The sequence below is a fragment of the Lepidochelys kempii genome, chromosome 13 (assembly GCF_965140265.1).
Source record: "Lepidochelys kempii isolate rLepKem1 chromosome 13, rLepKem1.hap2, whole genome shotgun sequence".
NCBI classification, from domain to species: Eukaryota; Metazoa; Chordata; order Testudines; family Cheloniidae; genus Lepidochelys; species Lepidochelys kempii.
Genome location: NC_133268.1, coordinates 36,038,908 through 36,065,228, shown reverse-complemented (window position 1 = coordinate 36,065,228; position 26,321 = coordinate 36,038,908). Strand labels below are relative to the sequence as shown.

Sequence of the window (26,321 nt, the reverse complement as noted above, 5' to 3'; positions counted from 1 at the left end):
TCCAAAACATTTCCAATTGAAATAGACAAAAGTGGTGCTGAGAAAAGAGAGGCCAATGGCTTGGCTGAGACCCCACCTGAGATCAGAATAAATAACAGAAAACAGGTGTTCTTATTTCTAGCCCAGTGCTTTACTCGCTGGAGCCCAGTGTAAGACATGAGGGGTCACATACACTCTCCATAGCTCAAGTATTAGAGCACTGGGGCTTGTAAACCAAGGATATCTCAACAATATGGGATATTTTGCAAAGATTAATGGAGAATCCAAGGAACACAGACAACAGGCTGTCACAAATGCAATAGGCTTCTGACAAGGTCAAAAGATTTAGAAATATTATTTAAAATACATGGGGGAAAAAGTGAGAAGGGGAAAAACAACCCCAATCTATTATATAATAACTGAATACATAGCTTTTTTTTACTGGGCTGGTTGGTCACTTGTAAGCTGGTTTGATTTTCTTAGGAAAAGTAGATTCTGAAGAGATTACACACAGTGAATGAGTAGTTTGAACCAGAGCCCACTTAAAGCCAGCATTTTTCAGACTGAAGGTTTTCAGTTTTTTGGAAAAAATCCTGTTTTTTTTTAAATTTTCTATTAGCAATATATATTGTATATATACTTATGGCGATTGAAGATGATGGATATATATATCATCCATTACTTCTCCTAAACAGACCCCTGCCTTTGTTTAATGTGAGACTTTCAGAACATTTTCAAAAGATTGGAAGAATTAACAGGGAAATCTAATAAATCCAGAACAGAACGGTTCTTATTACTATATCTCAAATCACCTTACAAGTATTCAGAAAATGTTTGAAGAATTATTTAAAAACACTCAAGGGGAAAACAGAAAGAAACCACCACATTTATTGCCACTTAATACTGAACAGTTCCCGGTCATGCCAGCTGGTAATTCTTTAGTTCATTTGTTTTGTTGTGGGAAAGGCTGTGATGCCCTGATGCAGAGCCCTTTAAGGTCAATGGGAATCTTTCCCTTGATTTCAGTGGGAGTTGGACTAGTCCCTCAAATCTTCTTTGAAAACTCTGAAACTCAACTGAGGGCTAATGTAAACAAATCCATAAAGACAGAGGCAGGGATTTTCAAAACAGCATAGGAAAAGTAGGAACCAAATCCCAGTGCAGCTGAACAGCTGTTTCCTGGCACGCAGGAGGTGCTGGGAGAGAGGGGAAGGAGTTGATAAGTGGGGCCCGCAGACCCCCTGGGGTACCCTCATGGACCCCCAAGGGTCCGTGGATCACAGTTTGAAAAAGCCTGACTTAGATGGTTCCTTTCAGACTAATTAAATGATTTATTCCCATTTCAATCAATTTCTCTGAATTCATAGGAATACCAGACATTTCTGCAGAGCTCTCCTCAGGGCTTCCTTGACCTCTTTGTTTCTCAGGCTGTAGATGAGGGGATTGATCACGGGTGTCAAGACTGTGTAGAAGAATGAAAACACTTTATTTGGGGCTCTCAGGGCCCCAGTGTTTGGTAATATGTAGACAGTTATTAGGGTCCCATAGAAAAATGTAACCACAATAAGATGGGAGGAGCAGGTAGAAAAGGCCTTTTGTTTCCCAGTGGTGGAAGGGATTCTCAGGATGGTGGAGATGATATAAACATAAGATGCCAGGGTCAAAAAATATGGAAAACCAATGTTTATGGACGAGAAGATGAGGGTCGCCAGGGTAACCAGACAAGTGTCACTGCAGGAGAGATTAGTCACTGGGCTGAGATCACAAAAGAAATGATCAATTTCATTAGGGCCACAGAAGGCTAATTGTGACACCAAACACATTAATATGTTAAGAACTATGAATGAACTTAGCCACGATCCAGCTGCTAGCTGCATACAGAACCTGCCATTCATAAGTGTTGCATACGCAGGGGTTTACATGTAGCTAACTACCAATCATAAGACATAATGGCTAACATATAACATTCAGCAGTTGCTAGGAAAGCAAACCAATAAAACTGAACCACGCAGCCCATAACAGAAATGGTTCTGTCCCCAGTCAGGAAAGTGGCCAGCATCCTGGGCAGGATGGTGGAGGTGTAGCAGGTCTCCAAGCAGGACAAGTTTCCCAGAAAGAAGTACATGGGGGTGTGAAGGTGCTGATCAAACACAACTAGCACTACAATGAGCATGTTCACAGCCATGGTGACTATATAGATCCCTAGAAACAGCAAGAAGAACAGAATTTGCAGTCCAGGAAGATTCCCGAATCCCAGCAGGATGAATTCTGTGATAGATGTTTGATTTCCCCCTTCCCCTTTCTCCATGTGATGCAACTAAGGATTGAGAAAAAGTACTGATTTGTTAAGGAGTTTGCTGTACAATGGTGTGGTTTCCCTCTATCTGATTAATTATAAATTCAGGGTGCCAATGAAGACCAGGGTTTATATTCCCTCCCAGCTGAGGAACGGCTTCTCACCCAGGTGTTGCACAGAGCTAGGAATAGAATTTCCCCACTATCCCAGCCAAAGAGCAGCAACACAGTGAATTTCTCATTTTTTCTACACCAGTTCTCAACTTTTTTCATTCATCAATTCATGGAATTATAGGCCAAAAGGGACTATTAGCTCATCTCATCTGACATCCCCTATAACACACACCAAAGAATGTCCCCAGTTAGTTCTGCATTGAGCTCAATTAATTGTGTTTGGCAAAAAACATATTTTCAGAAAAAGCATCCAGAGCCAGATATTTAAAGGTATTTCGGGATCTAGTGGGATTTACAAAGGCATCCAGGCAACTAAAACTCATTGATCTGAATGAGTGTTAGGCAGGTAACTACTTTTGAAAATCCAAGTAGGCACCGAAATACCTTTAAAATTCTGGCCCGGGGTGACTTCCTCAAGGCTATACAGGAAGGTGGTGGTAGAGCAGAGAATAGAACCCAAGTCTAGTCTAGAAACCAAAGGACAACGTAGTGCCCTAACCATTGGACTACCCTTCCTCTTGAAAGCTAAGATGGAGCATTAAATGGCCAGAGAAAGTTTGTCCCACTGGTGCCACTACTTAATCTGTAAGGATTTCCAGTCTCCATGCATTTCACATGTAGAGCCCTTTCCTGTGTGGTGCTCAGACCCTCCCAGGAAGTGCTGCAGGCCCTCTGCTCCCTCTGAAATCCATGCCGAAGACACTCAACAGAAGATACGTAGAATCTCACAGGTCTGGGGTGGGCAGGCACATAGGAATCTGCACTGCAGGAAGGGCTGAGTAGGCAGCTGAGAAACAGTTGAGAAACTGAGGAGAAAGGAGGAGAAAGGTCTTTGAGAAACTGAAGTGATGTCCAGGATAGGGAAACAGACAGATAGAAGGATGTGTAAGGTGATTGATGGATAGATGGAGGAGTTTGTATGGGAACAGTCAGAAGTTTAAGGAGATAGGTAGATAAATGTGTAAGGGACTCAACGGAGATTTAGAGGTGTCTAAATAAAAAAATAGAGGGATGTGAAAGGGGTTTGGTAGAGGGAGAGATAAAAAGAGAGACTGTAGAAGAGGCTTGATATAGGGATAAATATAAGGGCTTAGAAGGATACATAATGGCTTATTAGAGAGAGAGATGGGGGTGGGGAGGTGGTAGACAGATCTCCTTTGTCTTTCATCAATTTCTCTAGCAATAAATCACCATCACATTCTAAAGTCCTTATCAGGCAAAGATCCAGTGAGCAAAGACACTAACCAAGAGGAGTGTCCTCTGAGGAAGAGATTGCGGGTTTGCCCTGAGACTGATCTCACTCACCTTTAATCCTCATCATGAAGCAACAACCATTCCATTGACGGTGCCTGGGTCTAGCCTCACAGTCAGTCTTGTCCTTTCGGTTCTTGGAGAGATAGCTGCATGTTGCTGTTGGGATGGGTCTCTCTCCTGCTGCTCAGTGTGCCAGTCTGCATGACACAAATCCTTAATGTCTCCTGCTCTGGATTCTTGCATCCTTTATTGGGGAAAGTAGCCTCCCCCATCCACCTCTGCTGCTGGGAGCTCCTTTGGGCCTCCTGCTGGTGATCACTTAGAATTACCTTCATAGGGAAAGTATTAACAACGTGCTGTTTTGTTAAAACAGTGTAACACCAAACCTGACGCTTCCGGCATTCTCATTCCAAAGGAAATTTTCCTTTTCCCCCATGTGCTCTGTGTATGTCAAGAACTCAAGAGAATGGGGAATAAGTTTCCATGCCTTTAATAATAATATCTAGTTCTAACAGGCTGTTTTCCATCCATGGATCTCAAAGCACACAACACAGTATGGCCAGCATACTTATACCCAATTGACTGATGAGGAAACTGAGGCACAGAGAATGGACACAATTTCCAAAGAGTCATGAAACAGCCACTGGCATACATGGAAATAGCTTCCAGGGTTCCTGCACCAATATGTCGGCCCTCGCTGCTGGGCCACAAAGATTGAGAGCTTTTGTCTATTACCATTCAAAGATTTCAGTGTGTATCTGAGGGATTTGTATCACTGCCCATCACTGTAGTTATTCTCCACTCAGGAACTTATTCTCTACACCAGTCCTGACTGTACTCCTAATACATGCCATGGGTGGCGTACCCAAGCCCATTTATCCACTGACACTTTAAAAACTCCCACACCCCAATCTGGATCTATGCTGGAGTTATGTGATATGTATGTACCTCGTGAACCTTGTAACTGATACTTGCAATCCCCCATAACCCAAGCCCGACCCCAGATGTACAGTGCCTTCCCTCTTAACTTGTGTAAATTTGATTTTAAACATTAACTTTAATAAAAAAATTAAATCTGGGTAACTTCAACATCACATCAATAAGCATAGCAAAGTCCCTTGTAGATTTAATGGAGTCTCTGTCTCGTGTTACTTTTTGGTGTGAAAACAAAACCCTCTGCTTTGGGTTGAAATTTTTCATTTTTGATTTTTTAGACTGTATTCATTCCTTTTTCCCTGAGTTGGGATTTGGTTGTGGGTTTGGGGATAGAAAGGGGAGTGATTTTATATTGCCCAGCAAAAATTACCAAAAACACAAGGGCTGTGATTATTTTATGTTGGTGACTCCTTAAGGACTCAAATAGAGATGGGGGGCCCCATTGTAATGGGTGCTACACACACAAAGAGGAAGTGTCTGTCCCTGTCCCAAAAACTTGCACTTGACATAGACCAAGGGGAGTGGGAAGGGACAGATACAATGGTTTGTCCAAGACCGCACTTCAGGTCAGAGCAGCAAACAGAATCCAGATCTCTTGATTCACTGTCCAGTGCCTTACCCAATGGAGCACTGTGTAAGATTCAAGACATTTAAAAAGTCTTCAAAACTCAGGCATTGGAGGCCAGCACTTGTAAATCCCAGGTTATGTGTGCTAATCTCACTGAAGTTTCTTGCTTTTTTTTAGAAGGCCTTGTGCCCTCACCGAGGTTTGAAATGCCCAAGGACTGTGGTTGGGGGAGTGAAAGATGTGAAGGTAATTAAACACTGGAAAAATTCACCAAAGTCATGATGGATTCTCTATCACTGGAAATTTTTAAATCAAGATTGGATGTTTTTCTAAAAGACCTGCTCTAGGAACTCTTTGAGGGACTATGTCTACACTACAAACTTTGGTTGATGCAAGTTACTTCGTCATAAATCCTTTACAGATACTATGTCACTTGTGTGCATGCATGCTTGGCTCCTTGCGTACACACCAGGATTGCTTGTGTCAATCCACAATGCAGTACACCATGAGTAGGTATCCTGGTGTTCAACTCACCATCATCCAGCTCACTGTCTTTTGGGAAGTTTTGGCAATGCATTATGGGGCAGAAATGAGTCAGGCAGGGGTGAGTGGGAGCAAGAGTCGACTTCCCACCATTCAATTTCTCCATCCCATAATGCCCTCCATATCCCATCATTTTTGCACCTTTCTTAAAAATACAACAATCTTGCATGACCCTTCTCTCTCTCTGACAGAAGCGTGGAAACTGCACAGCTCTGCACTATTGTCAAGACTGTTGCAAACAGAGGATGCACGTGTGATGGGTTGGATCACAGAAACCCCTTTGGGACTGCCACCTGATGTGCTTAGACTACCTCTGAGCTTGTTTTCCCTGCCAGCTTGGGACTTCAGTGCCCTGCCTGGTTTGAGCCAGACACACTAGCCTGCTACAAACACAGACCCAGGTCTGAACTACATCCCACAAAAGCTGCAGGCTTAACCGAAAACAGCTTAAGAAGTGTTCCTGTCTCCAGCACTCAGATATCCAACTCCCAATGGGGTCCATACCCCAAATAAATCCATGTTACCCTGTATGAAGCTTATACAATTTATAAGTTTACCCTATATAAGCTTTATACAGGGTAAACTCATAAATTGTTCGCCCTCTAGAACACTGATAGAGAGATATGTACAGGTGTCCCACCCAGCTGTTCCGCCCACACCCCTGGTATTAATACATAATCTGGGTTAATTAATAAGTAAAAAGTTATTTTATTAAATACGAAAAAGTAGGCTTTAAATGATTCCAAGCGTAAGCAGAGTCAGAGTGAGCTCTACCCTGACAGGTGATGAGCTGTGTAAAAGGACTTCAGGTGCTGATCTCGTTTGCATGGGCACACCCACCCTGCCTAGCATGATGGACTGCTTGCCCAAATGGTCAGTTTGGCTTCTGTGGGATCCCCAGTCTCTTTGTTGTTGGGGAAGGAGTAATAAAGTTGTTATCCTGGTTATGTGAATCAAGGACAGTAAAACTGTACTTGGCATTTTATGACAGAGGGACTCACCCTCAACCAAGTAGCACTTGCTAGGCAAGGACATGGGTTCCAAAGTCTAGGGAATTTAAGAGAACCTGGGGGTAAGTATACGTACCTGGTAGTTTGGGCCCCTTCTGAGGGTCCTAAGCACCACTTTGACTCCCTCTTCCTCCATAGTGTAATAACAGAGCTAATTTTTACTCCATTGGGAGTCTTGTCATAATCTGCAGAGCTGAAATCACTGACATCTAAGCATTAGACCAACTTTGGGCTCATGGTTCTGAGTGCACCAGCATTGTTCCAGTTTCTTTCATGTATCCTTTGGGGGTGGAGAGGCTACCTCTTGAGCCAGCAGAAGACAAAATGGAGGGGTCTCCCAGGGCTTTATATACTTTTTCTCTTGTGGGTGGAAATCCCTCCCTGCCCCTGTGTAGAATCCCCTCGACAAGATGGAGTTTTGGAATCATCTGGGCAAGTCACATGTCCATGCATGACTTAGTTCTCTACAGGAACATTCCCAGGAAAGCTCAGATGTGGACTGGCATCTATCAAAGTCTATTGTCAGCTTAAGTGTTTCTTGATTGGGCACTTACTGAGAATAGTCTTTTTTCAAGAAGCTGACCAAATACTTCACTGAGGCTACTTAAAATCAAACAAGTACACAGCCAATATTCATAATTTTGAATACAAAAATGATATATGCATACAAATGGGATGAATATATCCAGTATATCATAACCTTTTCAGAGATATGTTACATGGCATATGTAGCATAAAACATATTCCAGTTATATCATATTTACATTCATAAGCATATTTCTATAAAGCATAATAGGGTGCAACATCACAGCATGATCCTCCAATATTTGGAGAGCCGCAAGAAGAAACGCAGCAGCAGGGAAATGTAACAATTTCATGGAGGACAGATTGCTGTGGGACAGAGTGCAAATCAATTCAACGTTGTTGGTAGCAGTCACAGAGCAGTGGTAGATGGTAGAGCGCAGCTTCTGGACCCAAGAAATGAGCACTGACTGGTGGGATCTGTAGCCTTTTATTTTATTTCAAGTGAATTTAACTAACTATGTATAGTTAATTACATTAATTTACTATTAAGTAATTTTGTATTATATTACCATGGTTCTGTCTCTGTTGGCTACAGTTTCAAGCTCACATTGAAAGGTAACTCTGTCATTTGTCTCAGATCTAGTCTCCAAGAACACACAAAGACCAAGGAAAGTAACATAAGCCATTCACAAGAACAATGTCTAGTCTGCCTTATCCATTTTACTAAAGTTATCAGCAAGGTTATGATTATCTAAGCATATAAAATTCCTAAAAATACCCATGCATACGTCATGCTCACATCTGCCTTGAAAATCCTAGGGTCTGAGGGGTTCCTCAATAATTGATCATCAATAGAGAGATGGTTCCTGCTGGAGTTTCCCTGAAGTTAACACATTTTTCCCATTCAGATCACCCTCTTTTAATTCAATCTCTTTGGTCACTCGATTACAGACCTAAAAGTTGCAATTCTTCAACAAGAAAACTTCAAAACCAGACTCCAAGGAGAGACTGCTGAATTGGAATTAATTTGCAAACTGGATACAATTAACTTAGGCTTGAATAGAGACTGGGAGTGGATGGGTCATTACACAGCGTAAAACTATTTCCCCATGTTTGTTCCCCCCCTCCACCCCTACTGTTCCTCAGACGTTCTTGTCAACTGCTGGAAATGGCCCACCTTGATTATCACTACAAAAGGTTCCCCCCACCCCCGCTCTCCTGATGGTAATATCTCACCTTAAGTGATCACTCTGGTTACAGTGTGTATGGTAACACCCATTGTTTCATGTTCTCTATGTATATAAATCTCGCCACTGTATTTTCCACTGAATGCATCCGATGAAGTGAGCTGTAGCTCATGAAAGCTTATGCTCAAATAAATTTGTTAGTCTCTAAGGTGCCACAAGTCCTCCTTTTCTTTTTGCGAATACAGACTAACACGGCTGCTACTCTGAAACCATCTTTTGACTGGACCAGCTGGTCACTTGTTAACTGGTTTGTTTTTCTTAGGAAAAATGGATTTCTGAAGATATTAAACATAGTGGATGAATAATCGGAACTAGAGCCCATTTAAAATCAACAGTTTTCAGACTGAGGGTTTTGAACAAATCCTGAAAGAAAAAGAACATTTTCATAGGGGAAAAAATTATCTACCATCTCTATTAAACAGATCCCACCTTTGTTTCACTGGAGACATTCAAAACATTTGTCTGAGTGAAATAATAAATGGGAAATATAATCAATATAGATTAGGAAGTTCTCATAGTTATAGCTCAAACAACCTAAGAAGTGTTCGGAAAATGTATGAACAAGTACTTAAAAAATTCAAGAGGAAAACAGAAAATAAAATGTATTATCACAGAATACTCAACAGTATATGATCAAGCCAACTGGTAAATTTTTACTTTATATTTATTTTGCAGTTGGAAAGGTGATGATGAACTGAAGATGAATAGCCTGATTTAGACCTGTGGAGACCAATGGGAACCATTCTGTTGACTTCAGTGGGTGTTGGCTTTGTTTCTTATATCTTCTTTGAAAGTCCTCAAACTTAACTGATGATTAATGTCTACAAATCTCTGAAGATATAGGCTGGAGTTTTCAAGACATCTTAACAAACTTAGGAGCTCAGCTCCCACTGACTTTCAACAAAGATTGGATGCTGAGCTGCCAACCCCACCTTTGAACATCTCTCCCATTCACACTAGGGTTATACACTTTCCTCACTCTTCCTGTATCTCCTTGCAAAACAAGAACCCTGGGCAGCCAGAAGTAGAGACTGAAACAATACTGGGAATAAAAAAAGAATGCTTTAATCTCCCATCATGCACTTGAACTGTATTTTTTATTTAGGCAAAGATAGTTTGAGCTCAGGATGAGATTTTTAAAAATATATTTAGAGGAAGATCATTGTCTGGTTTAAATGGCATCGCACTGTAGAAATGAATGTCCCTCTAGACATTGACACCGGTTGAGGATCTGCCATTGTTTACCTAAATAAATACAACTCTTAAAAAATCCTTTGTATCTTCATCCTAAAACTCAGGATGATTTAACTGATAAGAACTTGGACCATGTAGATGGTTCCTTTCTGACTAATGATTTGATATAATCCCATTTCAATCAATTTATCTGAATTCATGGGAACATCCTATACTTCCGCAGAAATTTCCTCAGGGACTCCTTGACCTCTTTGTTTCTCAAGCTGTAGATGAGAGGATTGATCAGGGGTGTCAAGACCGTGTAGAAGACAGAAAACACTTTGTTTGGGGCTCTGAGTGCACCAGTATTTGGTGACATGTAGACAATCATTAAGGTCCCATAGAAAATTGTAACCACAATAAGGTGGGAGGAGCAGGTGGAAAAGGCCTTTTGCCTCCCAGAGGTGGAAGGGATTCTCAGGATGGTGGAGATGATATAAACATAGGATGTCAGGGTCAACATAAATGGGGGAACAGTGTCTATGGAGGACAATATGAGGGTCGCCAGGGTCACCAGACTGGTGTCGCTGCAGGAGAGATTGATCACTGGGGTGAGGTCACAAAAGAAATGATCAATTTCATTAGGGCCACAGAAGGCTAATTGTGACACCAAACACATTAATATGTTAAGAACTATGAATGAACTTAGCCACGATCCAGCTGCTAGTTGGATACAGAACCTGCCATTCATACGAGTGACATAGTGCAGAGGTTTACATATCGCTAAGTATCGATCATAAGACATCGCAGCTAGCAGATAACACTCAGTGGTCACTAGGAAACCAAACAAATAAAACTTCACAATGCAGCCTGTAACAGAAAGGGTCCTGTCCCCAGTCAGCATCCTGGGAAGGATGGTTGAGTTGCAACAGATCTCCAAGCAGGACAAATTTCCCAGGAAGAAGTACATGGGGGTGTGAAGGTGCTGATCAAACACAACTAGCACTACAATGAGAGTGTTTGCAGCCATGGTGACTATATAGATCCCTAGAAACAGCAGGAAGAAAAGAATTTGCATTCCAGGAAGATTCCCAAATCCCATCAGGATGAATTCTGTGACAGACGTTTTATTTCCCCCTTCTCCTTTCTCCATGAGGTGTGTGTAGGTTTCCACTTTCGCCATTATCTGTGTAATGTAACTGGTGATTGAGAAAAAGCAAGTGATCTAGATATTTGCCTAGCTTTACAACAGGCTAAATAAGAAACTAGTGAAGTCAGTGCAAACTACATGGACAAGGAGTAATGGTCTCAAGTTGCAGTGGGGGAGGTTTAGGTTGGATATTAGGAAAAACTTTTTCACTAGGAGGGTGGTGAAACACTGGAATGCGTTACCTAGGGAGGTGGTAGAATCTCCTTCCTTAGAAGTTTTTAAGGTCAGGCTTGACAAAGCCCTGGCTGGGATGATTTAATTGGGGATTGGTCCTGCTTTTGAGTAGGGGGTTGGACTAGATGACCTCCTGAGGTCCCTTCCAACCCTGATATTCTATGATTCTATGATTCTATGATTCAAACAAACAAAATGAGAAAGTCAGCAATTTTTCAGAAATAGTGTGCTGTGACACTTTTGTATTTTTATGTCTGATTTTGCAAGCAAGTATTTTTTAGTGAGATGAAACTTGGGGTATGCAAGACAAATCAGACTCTTGAAAGTGTTACAGTAGTCTGGAAAGATTGAGAACCGCTAGCATAGGGTATTAGGATATAGATTCCCCTCCAGCACACCCAAATAGCTGCAAAACTGTTAATTTATCACGTTTCTACTAGGGCTGTCAATTAATCACAGTTAACTCAAAAAAAATTAATCATGATTAATCGCCGTTTTAATCGCAATGTTAAACAATAGAATACCAGTTAAAATGTTTTAAAAGTTTTGGATGTTTTTCTACATTTTCAAATATATTGATTTCAATGACAACACAGAATACAAAGTGTACAGTGCTCACTTTCTATTATTATTTTTATTCCAAATATTTACACTATAAAATGATAAACAAAAGAAACAGTATTTTTCAATTCACCTCATACAAGTAGCATAGTGCAATCTCTTTACTGTAAATGTGCAACTTACAAATGTAGAATTTTTTTGTTACATAACTGAACTCAAAAACAAAATGATGCAAAACTTTACAGCTTACAAGTCCACTCAGTCCTACTTATTGTTCAGCCAATTGCTAAGACAAACAAGTTTGTTTACATTTATGGGAGACAATACTCCCCACTTATTTACAATGTCACCAGAAAGTGAGAACAGCCATTTGCATGAGACTTTTATAGCTGGCGTTGTACGGTATTTACATGCCAGATATGCTAAACATCTGTATACCCCTTAATGCTTTGGCCACCATTCCAGAGGACATACTTCCATGCTGATGACACTCGTTAAAAAAATAATGTGTTAATTAAATTTGTGACTGAACTCCTTGGGGGAGAATTGTTTGTCTCCAGTTCTATTTTACCTGCATTCTACCATAGATTTCATGTTATGGCAGTCTCAGAAGATGACCCAGCACATGTTCATTTTAAGAACACTTTCTCTGCAGATTTCACAAAACGCAAAGCAGGTACCAGTGTGAGATTTCTAAGGATAGATACAGCACTAGACCCAATGTTTAAGAGTCTGAAGTGCCTTCCAAAATCTGAGAGGGACAAGGTGTGGAACATGCTTTCAGAAGTCTTAAAAGAGCAACATTCCAGTGTGGAAACTACAGACCCAAACCATCAAAAAAGAAAATCAACTTTCTGCTGGTGGCATCTGACTCAGATGATGAAAATGAACATGTGTCGGTCCACACTGCTTTGGATCATAACTGAGCAGAACCTGTCAGCAGAATGGACAAATGTCCTCTCGAATGGTGGTTGAAGCATGAAGGGACATATGAATCTTTAGCACATCTGGCATGTAAATATCTTGTGATACAGGCTACAACAGTGCCAGGAGAACACTTGTTCTCAGTTTCAGATGACATGATCAAGAAGCAAGCAGCATTATCTCCTGCAAATGTAAACAAACTTGCTTGTCTGAGCAATTAACTAAACAAGAAGTAGGACTGAATGGGCTTGTAGATTCTAAAGTCTCATATTGTTTTATTTTTTAATACAGTTACTTTTTGTACATAATTCTACATTTGTAAGTTGCACTTTCGTGATAAAGAGATTGCACTACAGTACTTGTATTAGGTGAATTGAAAAATACTATTTATTTTGTTTTTTACAGTGTAAGTATTTGTAATAAAAATAAATGTAAGTAAGCACTGTACACTCATAGGATTAAAGGCCAAAAGGGATCATTATATCATCATGTCTGATGTTCATTAGGACACATGGCAAAGAATGTCCCCAGTTAGCCCTGCACTGAGCTCAACTTATTGTGTATGGTTAAAACATATTTTCCAGAAAAGCTTCTGAGGCCAGATTTCAAACATATTTATGTGAGTTGTGGGAGTTTCAAAAGCCTCTGGGAAACTTGATTTAAATTCATTAATTTATTTATATTTATTATTAATTAATAAGTTACATTAAATTAAATGGATTTAAATGGGTTTTAGGCAGCTAAATGCTCTTAAAATCCCATTAGGTGACTAAATACCTTTGAAAATCTGGCCCAGACTGACTTGCTCAAGGCTATGCAGGAAGTCTGTGGTAGAGCAGAGAAGAGAAACCAAGGGCTAGTCTACACTAAAATCGCTGCAGCAACGCTGCTGTACTGTAGCTGCACTGCTGTTGAGTTGCTAGAGTGCAGATGCTCTATACCACCTCCCCAGGCAGTGGTAGCTATGTCGGCAGAAGAGCTTCTCCTGCTGACATAGCGTTGTCCACATCGGTTCTTAGGCATGGGTGCCGCATGACCCCCCCTTTTGAGGAGGCTAGCCCCCTGCCCTGCCCCTTCCACCTAGGACCCACCCCCACCACACTCACTCACAGGGGCCAGAGGAGCCCCAACCCCCCGCCCCAACCCACAGCCAGAGGAGCTCCAGCACACCTGCCCAAGCCACCCCAAGTCCCGGCCCACCCAAGCTGTGCTGAGCCCCGGCCCACCTGCCCACCTCAGCCGTCCCCAGCGCCGGCCTGCCCAAGCCTCCCTGAGCCCCAGCCACCTGGAGGCTATGAACCCTGCTGTGGCTCAACCCTGGCAGGGAGCATTAGTGGAGGTTTAGGGAGGCTTAGCCTCCCGTAGCTCCCATTATGTGCTGCCTATGCACTTAGGTTGGTGTAACTTACAATGCTCAGGGGGGTGGCTTATTCGCATCCCTGAGCGACATAAATTATATCAAAGTAAGCACTAGTGTGTACAAGCCCCAAGTCACCCATTGACAGGCGAGTGTCATAATCACAGGAGACCCAATGCTTCTTAATCTGTAAGGATTTCCAGTTGCTATTCAATGCAATGCCAATTTCCTTGGTGGTCTATAGAAATTATGGTTGTTTATGTTCTACAAAAATACACTGAAATGTAAGCAGATCCAAAACTCTTTCCTAAAAAAAAACAGGTATGACAATAGCCAAGGAAGGCTTCCTAAAATATGAATAAAGTGAAGGGAGACAATTCAGAGGTATGTTAGAAACATCTTAGGGTGGAACCCCTGGTCATGGTGTAAGCAGGTTTTGGTCCTAATTGGCTTTTACAAGTCTTTTAAATTAATGCTGGTATTTTTGAAAATGCTATCAATATTGGTAGCTCTTCATATGGCTATTACACAGATGTTAATTAAGGCAATGTTTAACATTAAAAAGCCAATGAGAAACTAGGAAATATTTAATTATGGTAGCAGAAATACAGATATGGCAATAGGCAGACTGAAAGTTAGTTAATCAAGGGGCATGATTATAAGTGATTACATGAAGAGTAGTAGGCTAATTTTAAATTAGACATGCCCATTGTCCATCAAGATACGGTGAAAGAAAGCATCACCTCGGAATGGCATCATTTCATCTTAGTGAGTGCGTATAAAATACAGTGTGTGGCTATACTGAAATACCTGCTCGCTTTAGCTAACCCGTTTATTCTAAATAAAGCTTTAATTTTTTCACTCATTGTGCCATTTCCAGTGCTCCAGTAAACTCAATAATCCATCACCACCCTGGAGGCTCAAACTTTAAAGAATTCAGGCTGGTTTTATTCCTTATTGTTGTACTACTAACTGGGAATAGATAAATCTAAGGTAACAACACCCCATTCCTGTGTGGTGCTCAGTATATCCCAAGAAATACTGTATGCCCTCAACTGCCTCTGCAATCCAGGCTGAAGATACTCAGTGGCTGACTTGTGTCATCTCCCAAGATTGGTCTGAGGAAGTGCATAGGAATTGGCCCCACAAGAAAGTCAGGAGAGGCCACTGAGAAACTGAGGTGGAAAATTCCCTGAGAACAAGATGAGATGTTAGGGGGAGAGAGAGAGATGGCTAAAGAGCAGGAGAGTGAAGGACAGATAGACAGAGGGATATGTAAGATGATGGGGTGGACAGATGATGATGATGATGGCTAGACAGACAGAGGGGTGTTTACGGAGTAGATAGATGTTTAAGGGGAGAGAGAGAGAGAGAGAGAGAGAGAGAGAGAGAGATGTGTAAGGGGTAGATAGATAGAGGGATTATAAGGGATTAGAGACAGGGATATATAGGGGGATTGTTTAAGAGGTTCAACAGAGGGATAAATAGATGTGTAAGGCTAGAGATATAGATGGCTGTGTAAAGGGCTTGATAAAGAGATAGGTAGGTGTGTCTGTGGATAGAGAGATCTTTTAAGTTTCATCAGTTTCCCAAGTAGTACATCAAGGTGAAATGCTAAAGTCCTCACTCAGGCAAAGCTCCCAGGGAGTGAGGACACTGCCCAAGAAGAGTGTCTTTCAGATTAAGGACTCTATCCAAGGAAGAGATTGGGGGTTTGCCCTGAGACTGATAACACTCACTTTTAATCCTCAGCATAAAGCAGCGACCTCTTCATCAACGATGCCAGGGTCTGGTCTCGCTGTCAGATTTGCCCTCTCAGTTCCTCCAGAGACTCTTACACGTTGCTGTTGGGTTGGGTCTCTCCTGCGCCCAGCATGATTCTTTGCACCGCACAAACCCTTATACGACTCCTGCTCTGGATTCTTGCAGGGTTTATCAGGTACAGCAGCCTCCGCTGGCCCTTCCTGCTGCTGGGATCTCCCCTGAGCCTTCCTGCTGGTGAGCATTTAGAGTTTCCTTCACAAGGGAATTAGCCCTGTGGTGTTTGCTAGAACAGTGTAGCTCCAAAGCCAATGCCAGCAGCATTCAAATCCCAAAAGAAATCTCCCTTTTCCCACATGTGCTATGCATGCATCAAGAGACCAAGAAAATGGGAAATAAGTTGCCATGCCTTTAATTATAATGTCTATCTCTAAGAGACCATTTGCCATCCATAGATCTCAAAGCACATTACACAGCGTAGCCAGTATCATTATCCCCATTATACAAAGGCCCAGCGAAGGGGTGTGTTTCCCATAGTGTCATGAAACAGGACATTGGCATAGCTGGGAGTAGCCCCCAGGCTTCCTCCGTCAAAATGTAGCACTCTGGCTGTGGGACCACACCGACTGAGAACCTTGTCCCTTGATTTGCAAAGATTTCAGTGTGTATCACAGGGATTTATATTACAGCCCCTCACCGTAGTATCTGGGCAACTTTGACATAAAATGTACAGGAATAGCTAAGTCCCTCATAGATTTAATTATCTGGCTCTTCTCCCTTTTTGGGTTAAAAACAAAACCAGCTCTTTGTTTTGGGGGGGGGTACTGGTTTTGAATTTTTTAGGTTGGATTTATTTCCTTTTTTGGGGTGTAGATTTGGTTGGGGGAGACATAGAGTCATAGACTTTAAGGTCAGAAGGGACCATTATGATTGTCTAGTCTGACCTCCTGCACAATGCAGGCCACAGAATCTCACCCACCCACTCCTGTAATAAACCCCTAACTTATGTCTGAGCTATTGAAGTCCTCAAATCATGGTTTAAAGACTTCAAGATGCAGAGAATCCTCCAGCAAGTGATCTGTACCCCACACTTCAGAGGAAGGAAAAAAAACCCAGGGCCTCTGCCAATCTGCCCAGGATGAAAATTCCTTCCCGACCCCGAGTATGGCAATCAGCTAAACCCTGAGCATGTGGGCAAGACTCACCAGCCAGACACCAAGGAAAGAATTCTCTGTAGTAATTCAGATACCACCCCATCTAACATCCCATCACAGGCCAATGGGGATATTTACCGCTAATAGTCAAAGATCAATTAATTGCCAAAAATTAGGCTATCCCATCACACCATCCCCTCCATAAATGTATCAAGTTTAGTCTTGAAGCCAGATATGTCTTTTGCCCCCACAGCTCCCCTTGGAAGGATGTTCCAGGACTTCACTCCTCTGATAGTTAGAAACCTTCATCTAATTTCAAGTCTAAATTTCCTGATGGCCAGTTTATATCCATTTGTTCTTGTGTCCACATTGATACTGAGCTTAAATAATTCCTCTCCCTCCCTGGTATTTATCCCTCTGATATATTTATAGAGCGCAACCATATCTCCCCTCAGCCTTCTTTTGGTTAGGCTAAACAAGCCAGGCTCTTTGACTCTCCTTTCATAAAACAGGTTTTCCATTCCTCGGATCATCCTAGTTTGCCCTTCTCTGTACCTGTTCCAGTTTGAATTCATCCTTCTTAAACATGGGAGACCAGAACTGCACACAGTATTCCAGATGAGGTCTCACCAGTACCTTGTATAATGGTACTAACACCTCCTTATTTCTACTGGAAATACCTCGCCTAATGCATCCCAAGACCGCATTAGCTTTTTTCACGGCCATATGACATTTGCAGTTCATAGTCATCCTGTGATCAACCAATACCCTAAGGTCCTTCTCCTCCTCTGTTACTTCCAACTGATTAGTCTCGATCTTATAACAAAAATTCTTGTTATTAATCCCTAAATGCATGACCTTGCACTTTTCACTATTAAATTTCAACCTGTTACTATTACTCCAGTTTACAAGGTCATCCAGACCTTCCTGTATGATATCCCAGTCCTTCTATGTATTGGCAATACCTCCCAGCTTTGTGTCATCTGCAAACTTTATTAGCACACCCACTTTTTGTGCCGAGGTCAGTAATAAAAAGATTAAATAAGATTGATCCCAAAACTGATCCCTGAGGAACTCCACTAGTAACCTCCCTCCAACCTGACAGTTCACCTTTCAGTATGACCCGTTGTAGTCTCCCCTTTAACCAGTTCCTTAGCCACATTTCAATTTTCATATTGATCCCCATATTTTCCAATTTAACTAATAATTCCCCATGTGGAACCATATCAAATGCCTTACCGAAATCTAGGTAAATTAGATCCACTGTGTTTCCTTTGTCTAAAAAATCTGTTCCCTTCTCAAAGAAGGAGATCAGGTTGGTTTGGCATGATCTACCTTTTGTAAAACCATGTTGTATTTCGTCCCAAATTCCATTGACCTCAATGTCCTTAACTACTTTCTCCTTCAATTTTTTTTCCAAGACCTTGCATACTACAGGTGTCAAACTAACAGGCCTGTAGTTACCCAGATCACCTTTTTTTCCTTTCTTAAAAATAGGAACTATTTTAGCAATTCTCCAGTCATATGGTACAACCCCTGAGTTTACAGATTCATTAAAAATTCTTGCTAATGGGCTTGCAATTTCATGTGCCAGTTCCTTTTAATATTCTTGGATGAAGATTATTTGGGCCCCCTGATTTAGTCCCATTAAGCTGTTCGAGTTTGGCTTCTACCTTGGATGTGGTAATATCTACCTCCATATTCTCATTCCCATTTGTCATCCTGCCATTACCCCTAAACTCCTCATTAGCCTCATTAAAGACTGAGGCAAAGTATTTGTGTAGATATTGGGCCATGCCTAGATTATCCTTAACCTCCACTCCATCCTCAGAGTTTAAAGCAGTCCCACTTCTTCTTTCTTTGTTTTCTTCTTATTTATATGGCTATAGAACCTTTTACTATTGTTTTTAATTCCCTTTGCAAGGTCCAACTCTACTTGACTTTTAGCCTTTCTCACTTTCTCCCTACATGTTCTGACCTCAATAAGGTAGCTTTCCTTCCTGAACCCTCCCATCTTCCACTCCTTGTATGCTTTCTGCTTTTTCTCAATCACCTCTCTGAGATGCTTGCTCATCCAGCTTGGTCTACAACTCCTGCCTATGAATTTTTCCCCCTTTCTTGGGATGCAGGCTTCTGATAGTCAGGAGACAAGGGGGAGTCATCTGACACTGTCACATAATATCCAGGTCAGCACCAGAAGAAAGGACAAAAAGCAGAAGGGCTGTTAATAGTTGACTATGGTGATGCTTTAAGGCCACAAATGACCTAGGAATTATTTTAGGGCAGCTGTCTGGCCTGTGTTCTACAAGAGGTCAAACTAGATAATCAGAATGCTCCTTTCTGGCCTTACCTTCTATGAATCTGTGAAATAGAGACTGGGGGTGGCACTGTGTGGGACACTGCACACACACACACACAGGGAGAGATTGTCCCTGCCCCCAAAACTTTCAACAGAAATAGAGAAATAGTGGGTGGTAAAAGCCAAGCAACAGAACCCAGGTCTCCTGGTTTTGCATCTAGTATCTCGCCCCTTGAAACATCATGTAAAACTTATGGTGCTATGCAAAGTTTCCATAGCTCAGGCATTAGAGAACTGGCTTGTAAACCCAGGGTGAAATTTCACTCAGCCCTGTTAAATCATTTTTTGTTGGTTCTCTAGAATAGCAGTCTGTCCTTCCACTTGTGGTGTTAGAGGACATGGGTTGAAATGTCCAGAGGGTATAGCTGGGGGAGTGATTTTTATTTACCTTTTTGCTAGTGAGGGTAGTTAACTATTGGTATAATTTACAAGGAATCATGGCAGACACTTCATCCCTGGCCATTTTAAAATCAAGATTGGATGTTTTCCTGAAAGGTATGCTCTAGTTCAAAGAGGAATTATTTCAGGCAAAGCATATGTTCTGTGTTATACAGGAAGTCAGACCAGATTATAACAATTGTCCCTTAAGGCCTTAGAATTTACGACTCTATGATTAACACAATCATGTGACAAGTGGGCTTGGCAGGACTCCTAGGAGGAGCTAGAGCTAAAATCACAGTTCTATTTCTCCTGCTTGCCTCTGACAACTTCCTGGAGCTCAAACAAACTTGCCTGTTCTGCAACTGTCATAAATATAAAGGGAAGGGTAAACCCCTTTAAAATCCCTCCTGGCCAGAGGAAAAAATCCTCTCAATTGTAAAGGGTTAAGAAGCTAGGATAGTCTCGCTGACACCTGACCAAAATGACCAATGAGGAGACAAGATACTTTCAAAAGCTGAGGGGAGGGAAAAACAAAGGGTCTGTCTGTGTGATGCTTTTGCCGGGGACAGAACAGGAATGGAGTCTTAGAATTTAGTAAGTAATCTAGCTAGAGATGCGTTAGATTACGATTTCTTTAAATGGCTGAGAAATTAAGTTTTGCTGAATAGAATGGATATTCCTGTCTGTGTGTCTTTTTTGTAACTTAAGGTTTTGCCTAGAGGGATTCTCTATGTTTTGAATCTAATTACCCTGTAAGGTATTTACCATCCTGATTTTACAGAGGTGATTCTTTTTATTGTTACTTCTTTTTTGTTGTTACTTCTATTAAAATTCTTCTTTTCAAAAACGGAATGCTTTTTTCATTGTTCTTAAGCTCCAAGGGTTTGGGTCTGTGTTCACCTATGCAAATTGGAGAGGATTTTTACCAAACCTTCCCCAGGAAGTGGGGTGCAAGGGTTGGGAGGATTCTGGGGGAAAGACATTTCCAAACAACGCTTTCCTAATAAAATAACCCAAATAAACATTTGGTGGTGGCAGTGGCAGTCCAAGGGCAAAGGGTAAAATAGTTTGTACCTTGGGGAAATTTAAACCTTAGCTGGTAAAAGTAAGCTTAGGAGGTTTTCATGCAGGTCCCCACATCTGTACCCTAGAGTTCAGAGTGGGGAGGGAACCGTGACAGCAACAGTATCAGCAAACTTCTGCTTTCTGAGTTTGGAACTAATTCCTGTCTATCTCTCTGGTAGCATACTCCATAGCCCCACCACTGCAGTGCCAAAGTCATTTCAATGTCTGAAATGCGGTGCATTCATATCATGGACTCTGCTTGCATGCCAAAGTGTGGGAGAACGGGATGGATGGTCTGATAGAGTCATCTTTCCCAATTCAAATTATTGTAATCCAATTTTCTTATCTCAGCCTCCCTCAAATGCTCCTCCCAAACATCACCTCTCAGCATAAGATACTAATGTTACCCCAATAGAACAAGAAATGTCTCAGCCCTCTCATCTCAATGCTCCTTAAACAGCTGGCTAAACAAAGTGGCCTTTGAGAGCACCCTAGATGTTGATATATCATGGGGTTATTTCAGACCAGGAGTGGAGGATATTCCATAGCTCCCACGCTTTTGCGGAGAGCCCCCTCCAGCCACCTCCTCCCTGCTACACTCAGGGATATCTAGAATGAGAATTTCTGTTGTTCACAGCTATTGCAGTTGGTCATGGGGGGAGAGGTGGGCTCTCAGATAGGCTGATCCCACGTCACATAGTGCTAAAGAGGTCAAAAGCAGTATCTTCAATGCAACTAGGTGCCAGGGTCTGTCTACAAGACACACAAATTATGGAGTGGGTATCCATCTGTTAGGATATAGATATTCAGGCCTGTCTGTAAAGGCCTATACTCTAAGATTGTAGGTATATTTTTATCATTTAGCTAGTAATAGAGGTATACAGGAAATAATCTGTGTAAGGGCCTTCTCTCACTGTGACAATCTGAGGCCCTGTTCTTAGGCCAATGCCTTTGGCTAAGCAGCAGAGGCAGCCATAAGCTGGGAAGCGACCGGTCACATCCTCATATTCCAAACTAGTCAATATGGGGCTGTTAGGAAAGTGATCCGATCTATCACCTCCAGAGAAAGGAAAAGGAATCTGATGAGGTTCAATAAGGATAAGTGCAGGGTCCTGCACTTAGGACAGAAGAACCCAATGCACAGCTACAGACTAGGGACCGAATGGCTAGGCAGCAGTTCTGCGGAAAAGGACCTAGGGGTGACAGTGGACGAGAAGCTGGATATGAGTCAGCAGTGTGCCCTTGTTGCCAAGAAGGCCAATGGCATTTTGGGATGTATAAGTAGGGGCATAGCGAGCAGATCGAGGGACGTGATCGTTCCCCTCTATTCGACATTGGTGAGGCCTCATCTGGAGTACTGTGTCCAGTTTTGGGCCCCACACTTCAAGAAGGATGTGGATAAATTGGAGAGAGTCCAGCGAAGGGCAACAAAAATGATTAGGGGACTGGAACACATGAGTTATGAGGAGAGGCTGAGGGAGCTAGGATTGTTTAGCCTGCAGAAGAGAAGAATGAGGGGGGATTTGATAGCTGCTTTCAACTACCTGAAAGGGGGTTCCAAAGAGGATGGCTCTAGACTGTTCTCAATGGTAGCAGATGACAGAACGAGGAGTAATGGTCTCAAGTTGCAGTGGGGGAGGTTTAGATTGGATATTAGGAAAAACTTTTTCACTAAGAGGGTGGTGAAACACTGGAATGCGTTACCTAGGGAGGTGGTAGAATCTCCTTCCTTGGAGGTTTTTAAGGTCAGGCTTGACAAAGCCCTGGCTGGGATGATTTAACTGGGAATTGGTCCTGCTTTGAGCAGGGGGTTGGACTAGATGATCTTCTGGGGTCCCTTCCAACCCTGATATTCTATGATTCTATGATTCTATGAAAGAGCCTAGAAGATGTAAAAGGAAATTTAGGTTGATAGTTTTTTGTCTGGTAAGAACTCACTTATCAATAGACACAGCTGGGAAACCCTTATGTCTTTATAGATGTAGTTGTGAAATCCTCACTTCTGTATTGTTTTGTCATTATAGTTCCCACTTTGCTATTGTTTATTGGCATGGTCTCTGTCTGGTTCTGTGATTGTTTCTGTCTGCAGTATAATTAATTTTGCTGGGTGTAAACTAATCCAGGTGGTAGGATATAATTGGTTAGCTAATCATGTTACAATATGTTAGCATTGGTTAGTTAAATTTCAGTAGAATGATTGGTTAAGGTATAGCTAAGAATATTACTATATAAATTAGGGGCAAACAGGAAGTAAGTTGGGATTCGAAAATAAGGAAAAAGGAACTTGGATTTAAGCTTGCTGGAAGTTCACCCCAATAAACATCTAATTGTTTGCACCTGTGGACTTCGGGTATTGTTGCTCTCTGTTCATGCGAGAAGGACCAGGGAAGTGGGAGAATGAAGGAATAAGCTCTCTAACACCATCTTGTACACCAGCTCCAGCTTCCAATGGGCTCTAAGATGAGGCTCCATTGTGGAGAGTCAGCGGGGATTTTCAAAGAGGTCTAAAGGGCCCAAACCCCACTGAATTTCAATGCCTTAAAAATAATCCGGTAAACAAAGGATGATACAAGGAAAAAGGTTTATTGTAAGTGTAAATACCCAGGGGGTAGTGGGAGGAAGGGAGATAGGACCAGGTTTTAAATCCTTGGAAACCAAACACTTTTCATGAACAAAATTTAATTCAGGCAAAAGCCCAATTTTCATTCAACAAACAGTAAAGTAGCAAAATTTTCAATCAGCCCTACTTCAGTGACCTTTGGATGTGGCCTCATTTTCCAGGAAGCCTACCCTCTTGGGCCCCTTGGAAAATCCCAGTGACAGTGACTTGCCAAAGGTCATACAAGAAATCGGTGGCAGAGGAAGGAAATGAAAAGAGGTCCCAGTCTCCCATAGGCTTCTTGGAAATCCCAGTCCTAGCATCCAAATAACAAAGGCTTGGATTCCTAGATTTTGGGTCTGTGTTCACTTTGTAACCAATTGGTTAGGATATTATTCTCAAGCCTCCTGAGGAAAGGGGGTGTAAGGGCTTGGGGGAATATTTTGGGGGAACAGGAACTTCAAGTAGTCCTTTCCCTGATTCTTTGTCTAAATCACTTCGTGGTAGCAACATACTGTTCAAGGACAAGGCGGAATTTGTGCCTTGGGAAAGTTTTTAACCTAATCTGGTAAAAATAAGTTTACGGGGTCTTGCATGCGGGTCCCCACAGCTGTACCCCAGAGTTCAGAGTGGGGAAGGAACCCTGACAGTCCCCAAAGTCCATTCTTGTACAGCCCATTGTTCAATACAGTCCTTTGAACCCCCAGGTCTCACATCTGTCACATCTCCCCTCCACCCCTCAAGAGGTTACAAACAAGCCCAGCCCACAAGAATATATAATTTATTAATTTCATACAATGGACTCCAAAGATACTTAAACTTAATTCAATATGGTCTCCCAAAGACATGGCAGGAAATAGCCATATCTTTTCACAGGAGTCTTAGATGGAGGATCCCCCAGGCCGGGACAGTGCCAAGGCTTTGTCCAGACCCACGAAGCTTAAAATTCCCAGGGATCCAGTGACTGGGTTCCTTCACAGCAATTTTTTCCCCTCCTGTAGTTAATTGTTGGCCTGTTTCATGTAGCAGAGAAGCTGATCTCTCTTGTACATTGGTAACTTCTCTAGTGTAATTGTGTGTATTTATTCATTTTTATATGGCCCTCACAACTGTAGTTCTAACCACCTGCCACAGATATCGTCAGGCACCCTCTGCGAGCTGCCCACCGGCCTGCTTTGAGGGGAATCCAAGCCCCTGGACCTGACTGGAGTTCAGCCACCACCCCAGCTTTTGGGGTCCCTCGGCCCACTCTCAGAGTGCAGACCATGTAACTTGCCTTTCTGAATGCTGGCACCTTCTGTCCAGCCCCTAAGGTCCCTACTGACCCTTCAAGATTCCCTCAGCGCTTGAATAACCCTCTCCCATAAGTCCACACCAGAGCATGAGCCTTCTGGTTTAGCATTCAGCGCTCTCAGGGGGCACATGGCCATTGTGAAGCAAATAACACTCATAGGCATAGACATGCTGTGTTGTTCTTTTATACTTAGTACATATAAAGGGTTTGAACAGAGGGATTCCCACCTCTAAGGAGAGTGCCCTAATTGCTTGATTATGGGAAAGAGACAAAGCGTGGCTTCCCTGCTTCCTAACTTTTAAAGTTTTCAACTCATCATTACAGTGCGCTGGTCCTAGGAGTGCCTGGATGCCCACCTGAATGGTGTTCAGAGCCCTCAGCAATCACAGAAGTGAGAACAGGAGACAACCCAGACCTTATGTGGCTGGGCTCAGAAGAGCATGAAAAATCTTAGCTCCTCCATTTGGGACGGTCCGAAGACAGGCCTGAGAAAGAGCTGAGAAAGTAAGGAAAGATGCCTGAGAGAATTATGAGATGTCAGAGAGAGAGGGGGAGGGGCCTTGCTGAGGTGAGGAAAGGGGAAAGAGATAAAATGGGAACACAATCCACCCCCAAACTACAGCCCAGTGGATGTGTGTTACTGTGGAACTGCAGGTGAATTCTGTGCTGGGTCTTTGCTCCAAAGTGAGCTGTTGTAACTCAATATTCCCAGCCAGTCTCTATAAGGCTTCAGCTCAGGGGAGAATGGGCTGTGATATCGAAAGGTGACTGCCCCTGCAAATTGCATTCCTGCGGGGCAGATCAGGTTGCTCTTCTTCCCAATAGGTCAAGTTTTCCTTCATAAAATTTCCAGGGCTTTGCCTAGAAATGATCCAACTTACTTTTAATCCTCAACACGAAGTAACAATCTCTCCATTGATAGAGACTGGGAGTAGAGAATGGGAGCTGATTTCCATCATCACTCTGCTATCTTAGACAATCTCATTCACTCTGCAGAGATAACTACATTGCAGGGATAGGATGGGCTGCTCTGGGCTGATTCATACCCCTGCTCCATTTTTACAGGGTTTATAGGGAAAAGCAGCCTCTGGCTGGCTCTTGCTGCTGCCCAGATCTCCCTGGAGGCAGTTGATAATGATCACTTTTCAATTCATGGAAGAATTAACACCATACTCTTTGTCAAAACAGTGTAAACATCAAGGCCATTGAAAAAAACAAATTAAAAATTACTTAGATAAGTTAGATGTCTTCAAGTTGCCAGGGTCTGATGAAATATATCCTAGAATATTCAAGCTGACTGAGCAGGTATCTGACCCATTAATGATTACCTTTGAAAAGTCACTGAACATGGGAGAGATTCCAAAGGAGTGGAAAAGGGCAAATATAGTGCCCATCTATAAAAAGGGAAATAAGGACAACCCAGGGAATTACAGATCAGTCTGTTTAACTTCAATACTCAGAAAGATAAAGGAGTGAATAACCAAGAAAACATTTAGACGATAATAAGGTGATGAGTAACAGTCCACATAGATTTCTCAAGAAAATTTTTTATCAAACCAACCTAATAGCTTTCTTTAACAGGGTAACAAGCCTTCTGGATTGTGGGAAGTTGTAGATGTGGTGTATCTTGACTTTAGTAAGGCTTTTGATACAGTCATGCATGACTTTCTCATAAACAAACTAGGGAAATACAACTTAGATAGAACTACTATAAGGTGAGTGCATAACTGATTTGAATACCATTCCCAGAATCATCAGTGGTTCACAGTCAAGATGGA

At 42.2% G+C, this 26,321-nt stretch overlaps 1 protein-coding gene and 1 pseudogene across 1 annotated transcript; both read right to left on the bottom strand.

The window, feature by feature from the left end:
• Positions 1–1,340: 1,340 nt before the first annotated feature.
• Positions 1,341–2,287, bottom strand: LOC140896747 (olfactory receptor 11A1-like; annotated as a pseudogene).
• A 7,634-nt stretch (positions 2,288–9,921) lies between these two features.
• LOC140896746 (olfactory receptor 11A1-like) lies at positions 9,922–10,857 on the bottom strand. Its single transcript, XM_073308795.1, has one exon. The coding sequence runs from the start codon at positions 10,855–10,857 to the stop codon at positions 9,922–9,924; it is 936 nt and encodes a 311-aa protein (XP_073164896.1).
• Between the last annotated feature and the right edge of the window lie 15,464 nt (positions 10,858–26,321).

Bases quoted from the DNA above. Each gene is read 5' to 3' on its own strand.
- LOC140896746 (XM_073308795.1), bottom strand. From the start codon at position 10,857: ATGGAGAAAGGAGAAGGGGGAAATAAAACGTCTGTCACAGAATTCATC.